At 45.0% G+C, this 19,710-nt stretch overlaps 2 protein-coding genes across 4 annotated transcripts; both read right to left on the bottom strand.

Annotated features, from left to right (window-relative positions):
• Nucleotides 1-733: 733 nt before the first annotated feature.
• Nucleotides 734-4,634, bottom strand: NT5C (5', 3'-nucleotidase, cytosolic). Its single transcript, XM_083598325.1, has 5 exons — nt 4,286-4,634; nt 2,453-2,553; nt 2,303-2,363; nt 1,177-1,291; nt 734-1,076 (listed from the first exon to the last, which is right to left on the bottom strand). The coding sequence occupies exons 1-5, from the start codon at nt 4,472-4,474 to the stop codon at nt 934-936; spliced, it is 609 nt and encodes a 202-aa protein (XP_083454451.1). The 5' UTR covers nt 4,475-4,634; the 3' UTR covers nt 734-933.
• Nucleotides 4,635-7,336: 2,702 nt separating this feature from the next.
• Nucleotides 7,337-19,405, bottom strand: JPT1 (Jupiter microtubule associated homolog 1). Of its 3 annotated transcripts, none has more exons than XM_083598341.1 (5): nt 19,206-19,405; nt 13,595-13,740; nt 12,699-12,796; nt 11,141-11,162; nt 7,337-8,385 (listed from the first exon to the last, which is right to left on the bottom strand). In XM_083598341.1, the coding sequence occupies exons 1-5, from the start codon at nt 19,259-19,261 to the stop codon at nt 8,237-8,239; spliced, it is 471 nt and encodes a 156-aa protein (XP_083454467.1). In that variant the 5' UTR covers nt 19,262-19,405; the 3' UTR covers nt 7,337-8,236. The 3 variants fall into 3 exon arrangements, with proteins under 3 accessions (XP_083454467.1, XP_083454468.1, XP_083454469.1); XM_083598342.1 differs by having other exon boundaries at nt 12,699-12,793; nt 19,206-19,384; XM_083598343.1 differs by having other exon boundaries at nt 13,595-16,446; nt 16,793-19,373.
• Nucleotides 19,406-19,710: the final 305 nt, after the last annotated feature.

Here is a 19,710-nt window from a genome sequence, read left to right as displayed (position 1 = left end):
TAGGAACCTGGTAGAGACACATGCCTGACTGGCATGTTCTCTCCCTCCTGGTCGGTCGTTCGGGAGCTTCCAAAGCTTTCTCCAGCCCGAACATCACAGCGACTGATACCAAGCATCAGCACACTTAGGGATTCTGCAGAATATTTGCAGTTTGCGTAACAGACTAAATAGCTCAGCATCTTGGCTAATCTACGTTTATTTACATATAATACACTCGGAGCATTCTGACTTAGCTCCTTCCTCTTTCTCATCAGACAGCAGAGAGAGAAGGAACAAAGGACAATAGTCCCACTTTCCAGAACACAGTAATACCAAAACATCCTGTCTCCGTCACTTCCCACTATGTGGAATGAAAACATACACCGTCATGTGACAGACAACAATCTCGTGACTGCAAACACGGAGCAAGAATCCTAACAGGTGTGTCACACGAATGCTCCTCCCAGGACTGGAGAGTGGTTAGTTTAACCTCCGGTTTGCTAATAAAACTAAAGTACCGTGTCACAAAATGATGCATGTCTAAAAAGTGTGTCGTCAACATGAAAAGTTTGGAAAGCTCTGGACTAGATGATTCTCAGGGTCCCTTCCAACTCTACAATTCCACAATTCTATTATTGTACCCTAAAATCTTAGTGCTTTGAGGTTCCCCCGTTACCTTTCTGGCCCTGCCATATACCAGCTACTGATCGTTTGCACTTTTATTTATCTAGATGCACGACAAAGACTCCACACAGGGATTTAACATCTTTATAACTCACATTGTTGATGTTTAATTAGGACAAAACAGTATTCTCTTGCAAATAGGAAATATATTTCCATCTGGGCCGGCTCACTGGGTGGGTGTCTTGCTTCGTTCCAGTGGAGTTTAATGACCAGCTGGTGTTTTGGGTCACTTTCACTGCCTGTTGAAGTAGACACCCCTTTCTTCAGCCATCACTCGGAGCGCTTGCTCTCCAGTATTGCCCTCCAGTCATCAGTCCAAGACTCGAGTCTCCTTCGTGGGGGTTGCAGCTTTAGATGCTTGTTATGACAGCAAGAGAACAAGATGTGCTCCCAGCTCGGATTAGGCTCAACCCCTGAGAAGAATGAGAATGGGAAATTGCAAGAGCGACCATTTCATCACTGGAGCAACGGTAAAGCGTTTGGATCTGAAAACCGCACTGCACGTTCTCGTACCTTTAACGGCATCCTTGTCATCAAAGAGCAGATCAGCAGACACAACTGTTTTATCTCTGGTCAGAATTATCCGCTCCACAAATTTGGGACCCAAGTGCTTTTGAACCCAGCTGTACTATCAGGTGAAGAAAGATCAGTATCAGAAGAATTTTAATTACAGCCTTTTACCAAAAAAGCAAAGAAGCCAAAACACTTGACTATATCCAGCCGGTTATTTAGACAGGAGAGTCAGAGGAGACGTAAAATTATAAAGCTGGTATGAAATGTTTTCTACAACCTTTGACAGACATTTTCTCATTTCACAAATTGCTTAGGCTGCAATCCTGAACACACATACTCAGGAATGAATGCAGTGGGGTGTACTTCTTAGTAAACATGCAGATGATGTCTTTTTTAATTGGGCTTGTAGAGCAGAAGCTGGTGGCTTCCTGAAGCATCTGAATACCCATCGCTTAGGGGGTAGAAATTCTTGTTAACATAGGTATTCCAATCATTGTACATTTTGGTCATCCAACAAAATGCAGATTCTCATGGGGTTTTTTTCACAGAAAAGGGGAAAACATTTAAATAAATTGGGCCAAAGGGCAAAAAAAATGCAAGATGTTTTGTGTTACCTACAAGATTCACAACACAATCTTGTGCACGTTTACTCAGACATAAGGCCCCCTGTGTCTTCTTCCTAGAGTTTAAGAACGGACTTCCAGAATGGATTAAGTTCATAAACCAAGGTACCACTGTATTATAAAAACTATATGCTTGTGTTTCGTGGGGGTACATATCCTACTTTTATAACCAGCAAATACATTTGCTCCTTTTCCAGTGCAAGGTGCAATAGACTGTTCAACTGACTTGTGCCTGCAAGTTACCATTCCAAAGCCTCTGAAATACTGCCATAGGTGGGGGATCTACATCAGAGCAGGTAACCCAATGGTGTGGAAAGGACATGAATAGAGCCTCACCTCGACAATGAAGCACATAAGCCACTAGTATTGAAGATGAACATAGAAGCAAACAAGGAAAAAGCAAAAATAAGGAATCTGATGGGAGGCTCTGCATAACACAAGGTTGGAGTCAGGGTAAGCAAGCAGAACAGAGAGAGAGTAGGGGACAGCAAACAATTGCCAACCTTCTCTTGAACGCAGTATTCATATTTCCGGATAGGGCTTGTGCAAATAAACACTTCTGTGCTGAAAAGACATGGGCATTATTAGTCACTATATGAAAATAAACCATGGGGGCTAATCGCAAACCATTCTGTGTTCCGAATGGGCCTTACTTGGGCATTTGAATCATCTCCTGCATTGCTTCGATAGCTCCTGGAATGGGATCCAAACCCAGAAAGAAGCCTGGTGACTCGTACACACTGGCTACCTTCACCTGAAACCAGATGCATGGAATTACACTTCTAGTCTAAACAGAGCTCACCTAGTTGCTTAATATTCAATCTACTATGAGGAAAATAGAAGAAGGCTCTCTTCTTCCCCCCGAGAAGAGCTCAAGAACTGCTTTAATTTTCAAAACCGCATCCCATGTACGTGGTCAAGGAGTGCCTTCTGGAGCAAGGCACTGGGGCTGCCGTAGAAACCCAGGCTGGGCAGCAGAGGGGTTGAACTGAGCTGCAGGACCACTGCTGCTTCCACAGCCATTGCACGCATGCCAGCTGGGATGGGGTGGGCTGGCAAATCAAGCCACAGCAGCGGGGCTGGCTCAGGATCCAGCAGAGCCTGGGCCAGCTCTGTGAGCTGCTGGGGGGGGGTCCTGTTGGCAGTACATGCTCCCCCACCTCTTTTAGCAGGTAGAAGGGAGAGTTCTGGGACACCTCTGCCAAATCCAACTCGCCAACCCTGCACAAAGGGGGTTTGGATTGCAGCCTAAGACTGCTTTACTCCTGCAAGCTTTTTATTGGATAACGTTTCTGTCATGGTGAAGACTTGTTCCTAGGTATATTTCGCATTTCAATATTTTTTCATGGTTGGGGGAGTGATTGTTTATATAAACCGATTGTTTAAAATGATATTTCTTGTACTGAGAAACTTGGCTGAAAAGTGACTGGTTTCAGATAACTTTTTTGGGAAAGCCTCTCACTTTCCAAGCCTATTTAGTAGTGGAAAGAGAGTGTGTTGATCCTGTAAAGAAAAAGATATAATTGTTAATGCAAGTTGCACTGAGCCCTTTTTTTAAAAGAAACCTACAAACTACAAAACAGCTTTTCAAAGTTACCGTATTTTTTGCACCATAACACTCACTTTTTTCCTCCTAGAAAGTAAGGGGAAATGTCTGTGCGTGTTATGGAGAGAATGCCTACGGGTGGCATGCCTACGGATTTTCCTCCTCTAAAAACTACGTGCGTGTTATGGTCAGGTGCGTGTTATAGAGCGAAAAATGCGGTACTTTGGATGCTACCAAAGGATTGTGTCTCCATTTTCCTTCATCTGTTCTTTTGGGCTATATTTGCTGCTGTAATTGGTAACACCCATGATTCTTCGCCATCCAGAGAATCTCCACAATTGGGTTTAAAAGCAAGATTGTAGCCTTAATGTTTCAACTTGAAGAAATGAATCATTCCATTGATCTGCATGTATGGTTTTTCCAGTGGAATGAAATATGCCTACCACAAAACTTTTAAAAGACACATGAGACCTACAGAGGAGAGATGGGGTGTGGTGGAGGAATAGAGGGCAGCTCTGAAACTTTAGCTATCAACTTCTGGCATTGAAGATAGTTTGATGCTCTGCGTCACTAACTGCCACAGACGGGGCGGGCAGAGGAGCGCGCGTTCTTCTTTGCGGCAAGGCTGCTGGCTCGAGCTTTTAAGGGGTAAAAGTCCACTAGATCCAGCTTTTCCTCCTTGCTGCCAGCTGAAATTGGACTTTTTGCCCATGTCATAACTGTTTTAAAGGCAGAATGGGACCGCAATGCCCCCGCCGGTTTTTCTAAAGTTTCCTGCTGCGTTGGATCTCGGGCAAGTCTTAGCACTCGAGCTCTCCAAAAAGGAGCCGGGCCTCTGCTCCCTCTTCCCCTGTTCCCCCCGTCATCTTCCGGGAGCAGCTCGGGTCATGGGAGCTGTCCAGCGCCGGCCCCCCGTCCCGCCCGCCCGCCGGATGCTCACCCCCAGATCCTCCCGGAGGGAGCGGTATTGCTCCACTGCCAAGAAGCCCCTTCGCTGCTCCAGTTCCACGCGAGGCTCTCCGGGGAAGGCGGCGGAAAAGCCCCGCAGCAGCGCGCCTTCGAAGTCCGCCAGGACCCCGTCCATGTCCACCAGGACGCGCAGCGGGCGAGCCGCGGAGCCGCCGTCCATTCTTCCCCGGGGGCGCACGTGGGACGCTGCAGAGCCCGGCTACGCCAGAGGAGGCGCTGGGGAGTCGGAGAGGCGGAGCCTGGGGGGAACTTCGGGCGCCGGCGACCCACGAGAGAGGAGTAATGGATACTCAAAGGGCGAGATCTAACCCGCTCAGGGGCGCATGAGCAGAGGGCGCACGTGGGAAGCGCGGCGCTTTGTGGGAAGAAGTGGGAGAGAGATTTCTCCCCATTCTCCGGCTTGGAAGGGCGAGGAGGAGGTGGCTTTTCCCCTTCGTGCTCAAACCAGGAGTCCCCATTTTGCATTAACTTTTTGCTGTTATTTGATCAGCGTCTTGTGTTTCTCAATCTGTGGGTCTCCAAATGTTGTTGGACTACAACTCCCATCTTCCCTGACCACTGGTCATGCTGGCTAAGAATGATCGGAGTTGTAGTCCAGCAACATCTGGGGACCCACAGGTCTAAACGAAGAGATCTGCACTTGAAGCAATGTTTTCAGCTATCCAAGGTCGCTCTAAAGTCAGAATTGTAAGGAAACGCCCCCCCCCCCAGTCATCTGGTCCAACCCCCTGCACTGCAGGAATCTTTGGCCCAACGTGCGGCTCAAACCCACGACGCTGAAATTAAGAGTCTCGTGCTCTACCAACTGAGCTACCTGGACACATTTGTTCAAGCAAGGGTTGCGAGTTACAGGCATGGCTTTGAGTTATATGGTAACTGAGCCTGGTCAATAGCAAATATACAATGAGGGGTGGATGTATTGGGCGGGGCAGGGAGAGAGGGAAGAAAGAGTGAGAGATGAGCTTTTATCAAGAATTAGGGAAGCTATAAGAAGAACTGGGAAACGGGTGGCGCTGTGGGTTAAACCACAGAGCCTAGGACTTGCCGATCAGAAGGTCAGCGGTTCAAATCCCCGCGATGGGGTGAGCTCCCGTTGCTCGGTCCCTGCTCCTGCCAACCTAGCAGTTTGAAAGCACATCAAAGTGCAAGCAGATAAATAGGTACCACTCTGGCAAGAAGGTAAACAGTGTTTCCGTGTGCTGCTCTGGTTTGCCAGAAGCGGCTTAGTCATGCTGGCCACATGACCCGCAAGCTGTACACCGGCTCCCTCGGCCAATAAAGCGAGTTGAGCGCCACAACCCAGAGCGAGTTGAGCGCCACAACCCGAGTCGGTCACGACTGGACCTAATGGTCCTTTACCTTTACAAGAATTGCTCAGTATGTTGCTCAGTTCACTCTGTTCTATTGCAAAAAAGCAATCAAACACTTGAATTCTACACCACCACTGTGGCATTATAATGGTGTCAGTTACTACCAGATAGAGAACATACCCAAATGATTCCTAAGCTATGTTGAAGTGAGAGCTCAATCCAGGATAGCTTCTAGCATTTTGACCACATTGCAGGATTTCATTATTACACAAAATTGCAATGTGTGGTAAAGTTCAGAATTGGGACATCCAGCAGAGCATGGTGGAAACCCCTCATTATGATGGAGATAAGCAGACACTGATAAAGTGTTTCTCTCTGCAACGCTAAGAATGTAGATTGGATTTTATGGCACACCATCACAGGCCATATTGCACAACAATGATGTGTAAGAAACTATTTGCTTCCCTTCAATTAGTGCAAAGACTTTCTTTCATCTATCAGGTTGCAATAGTTCCCAAGCTCTTAATGGACAGCCAGCAAACAATGGGCTAATACCAAGATCAGTATCTGGGAGCTAGAGCACACAAGAAGAGCTATGCAGACAGGGCACGGTTTCCCCCTGATTCTGGTGCTTCTTGGCCTGGTGCTTCCAGACTGCAGTGTGGAGGACTTCTGTAACTCATTGTTTAATGCCTCTACATGAAACTACTGGGACCAATGATCTGACTCTATAGAACAGAGCACCCTATGAAGACCTTTTATTTTAATTTAGGTTGTAGGCAGCCTTGAGCATTTCTTACAGCAAGTAGCATCCTGGCCCATTCAAAGTGTATCAGGTTTGAGGTAGTAAGGTTTAGTTTTTGTTTATTTGCACAATATGCATCAACATAGTTTTGCTAAATAAACACTAGGCAGGTTAAAAAAACACATTCAAATAGAAATGCTTTTTTAAAAAATAGGTCAAGTATTGGAGCTGAAAACAGGGATATAGACCTGTTTGTTCCAGATCTTAGCTGTTTTAGACTTAGAACCTCTTTTCCATTTAAAAACCAACCAGTAGGAAAAATGGATGCAACCGATCATGAGTTCTTTATTACAGGATTCCTAGAGTACCCAGGAACAGGCAAGTCAACAATATTGGATCTATGGCATATTATCGTTACGGACCAGTTGACAAATTTTCAAAATATTCTCTGTATTCAAGATAGGAAGTGCTGTTCAATGTAAGATGTAAAACTTCTTTGTTATGCCCAACTGCTACTCAACCTCTGAAATGTGTTCCATTTTCATGTTTTAAATATTATGGTCAAACTGTTACATCTGTAATTACTAGCCATTTTATGTACAGCAGCCTTTGAATAAGAGATCTTGTTTAGCATCCCTTAACGTGTGTAAAAAGCCAAATGAAAGTGATTTAGTTTCACAACTATCAACGCTGTATTCCCATCTCTTAAAGCAGATATACCTCCGTAGTTACCGCAAAGCATGATGGCTACATGACACTTGATTACACTTCTAGTATAATGGCACTAATTAGCAGCAACCTAGCATGTTAACATTGCTACAGCAATGGCTGTTTGTTTGGGAAGTGTATATGGAAATGTTCTATGAAACCACTCAATTTCTCTTCCACGTTTTTGTGGATTTCAACTTGATATTCAAGTGATGAGTAGGCAGCATAGCAGACCCTGAAAACAAAGCTCTGACACTGCTTCAAAATTTCTATATATTTTATTTAAGCAACAATCCAGCTTTATCAAGATACAACACACATTTAGAAGGATGAAACTCTCACCTCATGGTCAAGCACCAACATGATCATGCATAGCACAGGAATTGTTTGAACTAGAATGCCTCTTAAAAGAGATTGTTCCTGTCTCCAATTGTTACTTCTGCAAGATCCACTCCACCTTGACTTCAGGTGGGTCCCGATACTGGGGCAACAGAACAGCATCTCAAATTACTAGCCCTGTCATTTGGCACTGGTCCCAACTTGATATGCCTGAACCAAGATTCTTCTTGTTTGAAGGCAGCATGGTAATCGCTAGCACCATGACTCTTACTGTTCAGAAATGCACAACAGGGCTTTAGACATTTACCAGTTACTGAATGATACCTTGGATAACCAACTAGTATGTGTTGCAGGGATGGGTAGGAAAGAGAGAGTACATTTGTCAACCGTCTTCTGATCTGTGCAACCCTGGACTTTCAACCCTTCTTCTAAGCTAACTAAGGGGTTTCTACAAATTTCAGGACAAAATGCCATCTAACACACTCAGAACCAACCAGCCTAGGTTATGATACACTACTATATATATATATCTTAGAAATTTTTCCATCAGCCATGGGCTGCATAGGAATGCCACTGCTCTACGTCTACCACTAGGAAAAGAAATCACACATTCCACTTCCAGTAGACCCAAGGGAGACAAGACAGAAGTTGAAAAAACCTTCCTTTAAAAAAGATGAAGTACATAAAGTGCTTCTTTAATGACAGTTTGAGAAGAAGTACAGTCAGGCTCAAGTTGTGCAGTTCACAAGCATGGAAGGAAAACAAAGATGACAGACATGAGTTCCAAGTAGTTAGGAGGAGGAGCAAAGGAGGAATAAGTTTAACCAAGGACTAGGCTGGACTTTCCGCCAGGTGGATTTCTCCTAGATGGTGCAGGTGCTGCAGCTACGGGGCTAGGAACTGGTGCAGCCGGCACAGGCTTCTCTTCACTCGGGCCAGAGGCAGCTTCTATTTCAACCTCTGTGTTTTCTAAAAAAGGAGGAATAGGAAAAAAAGAGGAATGCTTCAATCTCCAACGTATCAAAGTTATTGCTGGACAAACACTGGCTCTGTGGCAAATCTTAAACAACGGAAGTAGAAAAGGCTGCCGCCCAACAGCTCTATCTAGCAGATACACTGCTCTGGGCTTGCATCTTTTGTGGGCTTCACTTGTACAGGACTGTCTCTGGGAAAGGTCCAGGGTTGCCTCTGGATGCTGCTGAACTACAACTCCCATCATCCCTGATCACTGACCATGCTGGCTGGGGCTGATGGGAGTAAGCAGAATTCTAGCAACATCTGGAGGGCCACAGGATCCCCATTCCTCAGCTGCATGTATAGCAAAGCACAAATTATTTGGAGTCGGACCCAAGCAAATTCCTTTTCTGTTTAAGTATTTCCAAGTATCGAGAGTAAATTAGATTTATTGAGGGGTCAACACCAGTCAGCCCCAATGTCCTATAGTAGCATTATGAATTTGTATTATTGTCCCCATTGTTATATTTTGGCATTATCGTTTTTCTTGTGTTTTCTTTTTGTCTCCAACAATATAAAAACCCAATTTTTAAAAGTAGGAAAAACAGAAGTTAACGCCAGCGAATTTAGCAAGGAAAGAGCATCAGTCAATCCATGTTATACATATGCACTTTAGGGGAATATTCATTGTACAAGGAGCCTTATTATCACATCTAACCATTTGCTTAATTGAAGCACCTGCTTATGGTAAGCAGATCCAACAAAAGCAGAACACACTATATGCAGAAGAGTAAGGATTAATGTTGTGTTGTGAAATTGAATGCAGGCAGCATGTCGAACAGGATTTAATGTGCCATTTGGCCACAGAACTAAGTACATCATACATCCTAGCCAGATAGTTTAGAAACTCCTTGGTATGCAGCTTTTCCAAAGATGTTTCAACCAAAGCTTTCAAACAATCTGCCAAGCCTGGTTATTACAATCTAGACACCACACTAATGACTGGCTGCACGGATAGAATTCCTGCATATGCATGTAATTAAAACCATTATTGTTTAGTCTTTACTCAGGAACTCCTACCTGCCAACATACAAATAATTCACTGTCCTAATACCATCACATTTCCAGGAAGAAAAATCAGATAAATTAGATTTTTCAAAATTAATGTAGAATAGGTTTCCGAACTGTAGCTGCTTGCTATCTTCAAGCTCTTTCTATAATCTTTCTGCTGTAAATTCATCCAGCCACCTTTGCTGTTCATTTCCACAATGGCTATTAGTCTCAGACATTAAGCTACCCAAGGCTCAGATCTGCTAGTTATCAGTGGCCTTACACCTGCCCTTCCTGTGGCATGTTACAATCCCATTCTTGGACTATAAGGTGTAGGTTTTAAATGGGAGTGCCAAATTGGGGTTTATTTCACTTTCAGGTTGCCAGGTTGTCTCTCTGACCTTGATTCTGAAATCTACTTCAACTGGCAGATTTCTGGATGATTAACCACAGGTTGAAAAAACCCCTCTATCCAGCTCTTATAAGAAACATTTTCACTGAACACTGATTGAGGCTAACTATGTTTGGAGTGCATTAGACAGCTAAGGCTATCTGCTGAAATTCTGAAGATCAGTCATCTTAGAAAGCTGTCCCATGCATATAAAAAGTCAGCTAGGAGAAGGCAAAGGTCTACAAGAATCCTGCAGAGAGATCAAGTGAGTAATGATAACTGGCTACCAGACAAAGAGGCGTGCTATTTCACAGCTGATAGAAGCTACTCATGTGCACAATACATTAAGCATCATGAGTACCTGTTCTGCTTGACAGAAAACTGGACTAATTCCATTCTATTCACTCCATTTCCCCAACAAAATGAGTGTGGTAATTCTAGATTGCTTTAGTATAGCTAGGAGCCTTCACATGGTAGCTGGGGCATTTTTTGTGCCATTCGCAGACAAACCACCACCAACAGGAACTCTACAGAATTAGGGGAAGGACCCCAATTCGTTAAGGCAGGTTTTCAAGTTGGAAGCCTCTTGCCTAAGTTGTTGGGAGAACTTGTAAGTTACCCAAACCCACTAGTCACATCACACACTCACATGCAGCCTTCTCAAAGTACAGTTTATGTTGTAGGTCTCATAGAGTTATGGATCTACAAATGACAGCTCTGGAAGCTTAGCTCAGAAAACACACACTTTATTCACCACACAACATTGGGAGTAAAAGGAACACTCAACCTTAAAGGTGCTATGGAAGTCTCTCTCTAGCTTCACTCTTAATAGTTCCTCATGTTTGAAAACAAAAAAACCCACCCCTCCCATTTCCATTCTGCTCCTTTCTGTGTAATTTGGCAGCAATTTCCTCTTAAACTTAGTTTCAGCATGTCTGCCACCATACACAACACATACACGAATTGGACATATTTACGCCATTCTATATTCACAAATCCCTACAGAACTCCAATGAATCATGCCTGCTGAGGTATACATGCACATTCTATTCACTTATTGTATGTGGTGGCAGGTGCACCCCAGCTACACCTAAGAATTAAAATGTTTTGCATTTATTCATGTGTGAACTGCAACCAGGTAAAATCTTATGCAAGACCAAGAGGCCACAGAGCTGATAGGTCTTCATTATGAAGACACCTCTCCTCAAAAGTCATCTTGATCCACATTTATCCTTTCAGACTCCAACACACATCAGTGTACACATCCACCCAAGCCGAAAATGAATTTTCTTTTCGCTTATTTACAGGCAAGGAGGAAAAAGTACTTACCAGGAGCCTCACCTTCCCCGCCCTGCAATAATAATAAAAAAGGCCAATGTTAATTCTACCTTTGCTGACATCAACCAACAAAGATCACTTCTTTAGCTGAGCCAATATAAAGTAAGCATATTTGTCAATAGCAGAAACCTGATTTCTGAAACAATGACTGTAGTTTGAGTTTTACGGGGGGAAACTCAATCCTGGTGGGGATACATTTTCCAATTTGTAAGACAGGTACCATATATACTCAAGTATAAGCCAACCCGAATATAAGCTGAGGCACCTAATTTTACCACAAAAAACTGGGAAAACCTACTGACTCGCGTATAAGCCGGTTCACCACACCACAAACCTGGTGGTGGCGGCAGTGGCGGAGGAAGAACAAGCAGCCCAAAAGGGCTGCTTTCGGGCTGCTCCTTCCTCCGCCGCCACCGCCGACAGCGGCAAAGGCAGAGGAGGAGGAAGGAGCAGCAGCCCAAAAGGACCCTCACTTGAGTATAAGCCAAGGGGGGCTTTTTCAGCATAAAAAAATGTGCTGAAAAAGTCGGCTTATACTTGAGTACATACAGTAATTTCCAATCTGTGAGTTGAGGCATACTAACATACCTGGAGGAAACTGCTGATGTCCAGAAGAAACCAAGTGTCTGTGAGACTTGAATACCCATTTAAGAGAAGAAACTGACCATTGCATGGCTATGTTTTACTGATTTTCCCTGCTGCCTACTTCCAGTCAGCCTCTACAAAGGGCTGGTAATTCTGCAGCATCAAGAATGACTGGCTCATTCATCCAGTCATTTCCCATGTAGAATAACCTACCAGTGAAGGTACTCCCATAACAGGCCACCAAACATACCCAAGGGGGTGGTTTCCTGAAGGTCACTTCCTGACTTCAGCAACATGTGACATAAAGGAAACTTACAGGCCCATAACAAAACATACCAGCCTACCACTAGTTGAGAATCAGGATGAAAATATGCTAGGAGCAGTACATCCCTAGTATAGGCTAACCTATGATTACTAATTACCTAGCAATCTGATAAATAAACCCAAATTTGGGGGTAGTTAACTTATATTCAAAAAAGCACTAGCATACATAGGAGCCACCTTGTCCAAAATTAGAGGAAACTCTAGACTCATACATGTTGACTGAAGTCACAACTATCAGTTCACATGTTAACTAGTGTACAAGGTACCATCAATAGGAAGCAAACACTCCTAATACTCAAAGCAGGTATTTTATGCTTGTGGCTGATCACTATGAGAACAAGATGCTGCTGGTGTATATGGGCCACTGGCCTGATCCAAAGTGCTATGAGTTTGTTTTAGTTTTATGTTAATCTGCCATACTATTAATGTCTTTGGAGTTCTGCTTCAAATGGCAAGCAGAGGCAGTGTTTTCAGAGCAGCACTGTGCTTGAAATCTAATTATCAAGAACTAGGGATATCTTCATGTATACCTTCCTTTGAGGAGGAAGGTAACAAAATAAGAGCAAAGCCAGCCCTCTGAAGGTTGAGCAGCTCTGCCACCATTTTAATATTCTCAATTTACAGAAAGAGCAGCTCTTACCTTTGGATCCACGAAGTCACCAGAGATTGCATCAGAAGAATTTCTTCTTTGTGACCCAGGAGCTTCGGAATTTTCACTGACATCGCTGGGCTTGGCTGCTGTGAATAAATTGTCACTGTAACATGTACTGAAAGCAGATACCCCAAATAATAAAATCATGTACAATATTTCTAAGCAACAACCAGAGACAATGAACTGGCCCAAAAATTCTTTGTTACCTGCTTAACACATACCTCATCTAGCACAGTCCCAACACCTCCCTATTCAAAATGTTTCTGAATCTTGAACATCTGCTATGAGTTTAAGCTTAGTACAAGTACTTTTGCACATTCAACCAGTTGACCTAACAATGACCCTCTTGACCTGTTCTGTATCGAAATTTCATGCAGTTTTCTTCATTTATAGAGACACCCTCATAGGCACATTAGAAACAGATTGAATGCTAGTATTTACTCTGCCACTACAGCACCATTAATGTTTTCCCAATGCCTGCCGAGTACATGCAGCTAGTTCTGTAAGTGAAATAGCCACTGGTGTGCTAGTACACCACGGCTTAGAACAGGGTCACAGGAGTTAGCATGTAAACAGGCTAGGACTTGCCCCAGTGCCAAGAGATTGTGAACAGGATAAACTGAAGCCAAAAATTGCTCAACGCTACTTCCACATGCTGCAGCTCCTCCTAACCGAGGAAGTAGTTCATGCTTCCACCCATCAGCGACTATTCAAGTACAGACAAGCCTACACCGCAAGTTATCCTCTCTCCAGTTATTTTTTAAATTGTTTTGCAAAGACTATTTTACAGCTCCAAAACAAGGCCAGGAAGCACAGTCACAAAACCCAAATCCAGATATTCAACCATGGGCACCCCTTTAAAGAATCAGAAGTAGTTGTTTCACCTGTTGAGCTAGCCCAGGAGGATGAATTATCTTCTGGAGTCCCAAAGATATTGGATGCCATCTTGTGTCTTCTTGTGTTTTGGTGTTCTTTTGGCAGATCAAATCCCATGTTGAACGTGGAACCACCACCTGGTGGACGAAGAACTCTAGAAATAGAGACCAGAGGGTTATGTTTACAGCATTGTCATCTGCAGTGTAGCCTACCAGTGCAAAAAGAGGGCATTAAAGTAGCAGGTTAGCCCAACTATTTTCAGAGTAAACTGAAAGCTGTTGCTGAAACTTTCCAAAAGTGGGGCACTTAGTATCTATGAGAAAGAAGCAAAGAAGGACAAGGTCAGACTGGAGGATAGTTCAGGAATCTGAAATTTAAGATCAGTAATTTCTAATCCCCATGCTGTCCTGATAACATGCCTTAGCTATAGTCTGGATCAACAAGCAACTCACTGTGCCATACTTCATACCTGACTTCAGCAGCATTAAACACTGCTAGCCTTGCAGTGTGCATTAGAGGGTGGAGTGTGCATTAGAGAGCATATCACTGTAGGTCCTTTGAACTAGATGTTAGATATAGTGTACTTCAGGTGTTAAGGTTTGCACATCTTGTCACTGAATACTCTTATGGCACAGCTAACATCTCTAGGTCATGCTGCAAACAATTCACATGCCTGCCTATTAACCGGCAGAATAGGAATTCTACTAGGGTATCTTTTTTGGTTGTGTCATCCACCTGGATGTTGGAAAGGCAACACACTACCTGGCAAAGCATCATCAACACTGCCAGGGTCTGTGTCCCTTGTATGTTGGAGTTACCTAGTACACACCAATCACACACCCTTGACTAGTTACATCAGGAAAACGAAATCATAGACCTGTAAGTTAGAAGGTACTCTAGGGTCGTCCAACCCCCTGCAATGCAGGAATCTCAACTACATGACAGATGGCCATCCAACCTCTGTTCAAAAGTCTCCAAGGAAGGAGAGTCCACAACCTCCCATGGGAGTCTGTTCCACTCTCAAACAGCTCTTACTGTCAGAAAGTTCTTCCTGATGTTTAGTCGGAATCTCTTTTCTTGTAACTTGAATCCACTGTTTTGGTCTAGACTCCAGAGCAGGAGTAAACAAGCTTGGTCCATCCTCCATATGACTGTGCAATTTCGTGGGAGTTTAGCATACATACCTTCTATAGAAGCCTATTTTAGATGCATTTAAGAATGCTCTGAGCACACAGCCAAGAGCAAACATATCAGACAAGAAAGTTGTACCTCCCAACAATTACCAGTCAATTTCATTAAGGCAACTTATTGAATTAAATAACAAGTGACTGTGACAAAGTAAGGTTTTTGACCCATACATGAGCTGTGCTATTATAAATCCAATCCAAGGCAATTTGGAAGTCGTCCACACATTATATCATATGAGTTGTTCCTAAATGAAATGAGGGATAAACCAAACTTTAAAAGTAAGACTCATCTTACTTAACAACCGACAGGTGGGTGGAACCCGACTCTGAGTGCAAAGAGAGCACTCAACGCAAGCACTGGAAGGAACCCTACATATATTATTCTTAAAAGAAGTACAGTAGTTTCTGCAAGGGAATCCATGTACCATCACCATTTTTCTTGCAATGTGTATTTAATATCTTCACACACAGGAAGCTGTCATAAGCTTACCTAAAGCTCATATGTTCCCCAATGGGAGATACTCCACAAAGGGAGAGTACTTATGGAACTCATTTTTATGCAGGAATGTTTCAAGCTAACGTGGAAAGGGCTCAGCAGTCAACCGGACAAAGCTAAAGAATGAATGGAAGGGCTGCTTCGGTGGACTCATGCCTTTACCATCAGCTAGCTTCAGAGTGCACCTACAGATCCTTTATGCCACCCTTCCCTTAGAGGCAAGAGCCTGGAACTTGGACTAGAGCCAGTGTGGTGTAGTGGTTAGAGTGTTGAACTCTTAATGCCTGAGTTCATGCTTACCTCCAGCATGGCATAGTGGTTAGGGTGCTGGATGAGGACATGGGGACCTGGGTTCAAATCCCCACTTAGCCTGAAGCTCACTGGGTGACCTTGGGCTAGTCACTGCCTTTCAGGCTAACCTACCTCACAGGGTTGTTGAGGGGATTAAATGAAGAGGGGAGTAATATACACCACCAAATAATAATAATAATAATAATAATAATAATAATAATAATAATAATTTATTATTTATACTCTGCCTTGGAGAAAAGGTGAGATACAAATGAAACAAACAAACTGCTGGTGACTAGAAAACGCTACCACAGACACCTCCCCAATTCCAAATTACATCTTTCAGTAGATTTAATTGTAGGCCATTTTGATAGACAATCCTGGATAAAACGTAGGGCAGTAGTACTAACAACCACCAACCAGACATAGGGGAGGAAAAAACTTTCAGGCATTAACAAACTTACATTTATCAAATGTGACTTCTGCCTTGTACAATAGTTACTGTCTTACAAAGAAAGAAACCAGTGTGTTTGTGAATATGCGCTCAGTCATTTATGGCACAAAAGAAGGGTGTGTGCAGAGAAACAAGTGTAATAAACCTTTCCAGTCTTGTTGCCTGGAGGCTATTCTTATTCACTAGAGGTGTCTGTACAAGTGCTTTTTTAAAAAAATAAAATACTGCTTCAGTTGGTTTCTACTGCAGATGTGTACAATCTGTTCCGCTAGAGCTGAACTTGGACTCCAAAACCATCATCCCCAGCCAGGAAGGGAAATAATGGCAGCTGTAGTTTGCAACATCTGGAGAACACAAGTTCTCCACTCCTGGTGTGGAGTGTGTGTGCGCAATGAAATAAGCTGGAAACAAATGATATACAAATATGGCGCACTACAGAATTTCCTCCAGCTTAAGGGAACTTAAGATGTTATAGAAGTCAAATTAAAAACTTACTTTAAAAAAGCATATTGTGGCACCTTTTGTTAAGCTGGTAAATTAGCTTTTAAAATGTATTGATTATGTATTGATTATATAGACCTTTGTTTCCTCCTCCTATAACAGACATTTTAGGGGACCTGTCTGTCAACTGAGGGGGTCTTAGGAAGCAAGAAACTGCTGCCTACCAACCAAAACAGGCCCATGTAAATGCTGACTAAAGTGGTACCTCGGGTTAAGAGCTCAATTCGTTCTGGAGGTCCATTCTTAACCTGAAACTGTTCTTAACCTGAGGTACCACTTTAGCTAATGGGGCCTCCTGCTGCCACTGCGCCGCCACCACACGATTTCTGTTCTCATCCTGAAGCAAAGTTCTTAACCCAAGGTATTATTACTGGGTTAGCTGAGTCTGTAACCTGAAGCGTCTGCAACCTGAGGTACTACTGTACTGCAGAAAGGTGCCACTGGCTAAATTGCTCTACTACCAGAGTTCAAGTGCAATTTGTGCAAATCCCAAAAATGGGGTGTAGTCATGGACAAGGTATGGACTCAACACACACCAGATCCAACACCCCACTCCAAGGACATGCCAAAAGCCTACTCTGGGGATGAGGATCCTCAGATCTTGAGCCTACAGTGGCCCTCCAAGCCCTTTTATCTGCCCCTTGGGCATCTTCCAAAAGTACAAGGCCTTGTACTGTGATAATGCCTCTTGCCTGCCACATCTGTTGCTGGCTCCATCTGCCAATGGCATAAGGTCCTGGGGGGTAGCCTAGATGGAAATGAAACCTTTGGAATGAAAAAGATCCCCCACCCATGGTCTACGCCATGACAGAACCTGGTGCAGTTAATTCTTCTCCCACTGACTCCCATGGGAGCTAACAAGGCAGAAAACAATTACTTCTCCTGCCAAGCTTTTTATACTACCTCTTCACACATAAACTAGGGGCACTCTGAGTGCCACATTAGAGTTTGGGGCCTTTGGATTCCCAACCACATGACTACTTGGCCTCTCTCTCAATTTTGCAATGCAACGGATAATAATTCAGCCCCCAACTTAGTTCCTTTGTTCACCAAAAAGGCATTTTTTCAAAAATCAGTTCTGAAGAACCAGAGTTATTTCCTTCACTTCCAATGCCCTCACCTTGTAATCCGAAAAGCAAGACATGCAGCACTGCAGAGTACTGACCAATACAAAATATATTTAAAGTTGCAGCACCAGAACATGCTTAAGATCTAATCCATTTAAAGCAACAGTGTGCAATAAGCTCCATACACCTTCTTGCCTTTCAAGATCAAGTCTTCCTCTACAGGCAGAAGTTGGACCAAAGATAGAGACAGCCTTTCAGAGGATTACAGAAGTTGCTGACTTGCTCCCGGCTTCTAAGCCTCGAGTTAACAGGTAGAGATGGTCATAGATGCTAGACAATAGAAGTGTGCTCAAGCCCCACCCAGCGCGAGGAATCACTTACAGAAACCACGCCAGATTAAGATATTCGCTGCCGAGATCTACAAGCCAGACAAAAAGGAAGCCAAGAAACGGTGCCAGGGGTGACGCAAAAGGGTTTTGGGAGCACCTAATCCTGTTGATCGGGGAGGGGTAGCAGCCTCCTTTGTTAGGCTGGGAAGCAAAAGCACACGGATCAATCTGCTGAGCGAGTCTGACACAGACTCAAGAGCGCGCCCCCGCCCCGCAGCTGTTTCTTTGGGGAGAAGAAGGGAAAGAGCTGTGGCAAGCGAAAGGCTCCGCGGCCCCCGAGCAGATTCCGGGCTGGGTGCGGCTCCCACCCTCGCAAGCCAAAGAATCTTATCCGTCGTGGCGGAAAGCAGACAGTACTGTACTAAACTAAAGCCTCGTGGCTAATCCTCTTTTGGGGGGGGGGGTGTAAGAGGCCTATTCTCAACATGCACAAAAACATCCCCCCCATAAAACTATCCTCTTATAAAAGCTCCAGCCCCCCCCCCACCCCAAGCAATATGGTGCGTCATTTCCCCGTTTCCCAACAATCTGCAGTTCCGAAGCCGAGAAGCAGGGGCTTCTTCCCGACGATCGCAGCGTACAAAGGGGAAGGCAAGTACGACACAGGTCCGGAAAAGCGAGCGAGGCCTCGAAGGAGAGAAAAGGCGGGCCGCCGGCTCCCCATTTCCAGCAGCGGAGAGCTGGACGGCACCACGCCTGTCTTCTGGGCATCCTGGCAGACATAAAAGGGAAGGCGGCTCCTGCCTGCCCACCCGCCCCAGAGACGCATCCAGGCGGTGTGTGGGTGTGGACCGCCGGGAGGAAAGTCCCGGAGCCGCGGCATGACAATAGGCCACCCGCGGTCACTGTGCGCCTGAAGGAAAGCGCCCACACCCGTGTAGTGGCCTCGTGCAGACGACCCCTTCGCCACCCAGGAAAAGCCTCGGGCGGCCGCGAACCGGGATCCCCGTTTGCCAAGCGGAACTGGCTCCCAAGACCCTCCCAGGCCCACCGGAGGACCCCCCTCCCCAACACCCTGTTCTCTAACCCGCGTTGGTGGGGGGCTTCACGTGTCCGGCAGCAACCACGTGTGAACGGAAGAACCGCCACCGCCGCCCACCCAAGAGACATGGGCTCTGGCCCGCTCCCCACACGGTCCAGGGAAAGGAAGGGGGGAAGCGAAGAATAGGAAGCGGCGACGTATATATAGATATGAAACCAAGGAAACGGTCCCCGGGAAACGGTCTAAACCGACCTGGAACTGCTTCGCCCGCTGGGGTCCATCCCCTTGTAGGTGGTCGTGGTGGTCATGGCGGGGAAGAAGCCGGGTGAGGAGCCGCCCGAGGAAGAGGTAAGCGGAAGGTCTTATTCCCGCAAACCAACACTGTACTGCTGCCGGCGTCAACTGCAGTAGCCGCTTGGCGTTGGCAGCTCCTTTTATACCCGTCATGGCTCGTGCCGTCGTATTGGACAGTTCAAAACCGTTCTCCCGGCCTCACTTGCCGGCCTCGTGCTACTCCAGAGATCGTCCCGCCTCCGGATGCCGGAGACTGGTCCAGCCACAAGCACGCCCCGCTGGACTGGACGAGAGGTACTTTTGCTCAGCGCTTATTGGTTGTTCCAGAGCGCTCTCCCCCTTTGTTTCCGATTTAACGGTGTGGCTGCCACTCAAATCAATTGGGTGCTGATTGGCTGGGCTACACATGAGGCAATAACAACTTCCTTAGCCTTTCTTTACGAGATAGCAGTTTAAGGGGATC

Source organism: Podarcis filfolensis, assembly GCF_964270895.1.
Source record: "Podarcis filfolensis genome assembly, chromosome: 2".
In the NCBI taxonomy this organism is placed as follows: Eukaryota; Metazoa; Chordata; class Lepidosauria; order Squamata; family Lacertidae; genus Podarcis; species Podarcis filfolensis.
The sequence above is the reverse complement of the archived record's forward strand: the minus strand, read 5'-3'. Positions and strand labels throughout refer to the sequence as shown.

Bases quoted from the DNA above. Each gene is read 5' to 3' on its own strand.
- JPT1 (XM_083598341.1), bottom strand. From the start codon at position 19,261: ATGACCACCACGACCACCTACAAGGGGATGGACCCCAGCGGGCGAAGC. The intron at 11,163-12,698 runs GTAAGAGCTGCT...TTATTATTGCAG, and splicing joins GTGACTTCGTGGATCCAAAG to GGCGGGGAAGGTGAGGCTCC. The intron at 8,386-11,140 runs GTAAGTACTTTT...CTCCTTTTTTAG, and splicing joins CGGGGAAGGTGAGGCTCCTG to AAAACACAGAGGTTGAAATA.
- NT5C (XM_083598325.1), bottom strand. From the start codon at position 4,474: ATGGACGGCGGCTCCGCGGCTCGCCCGCTGCGCGTCCTGGTGGACATG. The intron at 2,554-4,285 runs GTGAGCATCCGG...ATCTGGTTTCAG, and splicing joins CCCTCCGGGAGGATCTGGGG to GTGAAGGTAGCCAGTGTGTA. The intron at 1,292-2,302 runs GTTGGCAATTGT...TTCACCTGATAG, and splicing joins AATACTGCGTTCAAGAGAAG to TACAGCTGGGTTCAAAAGCA.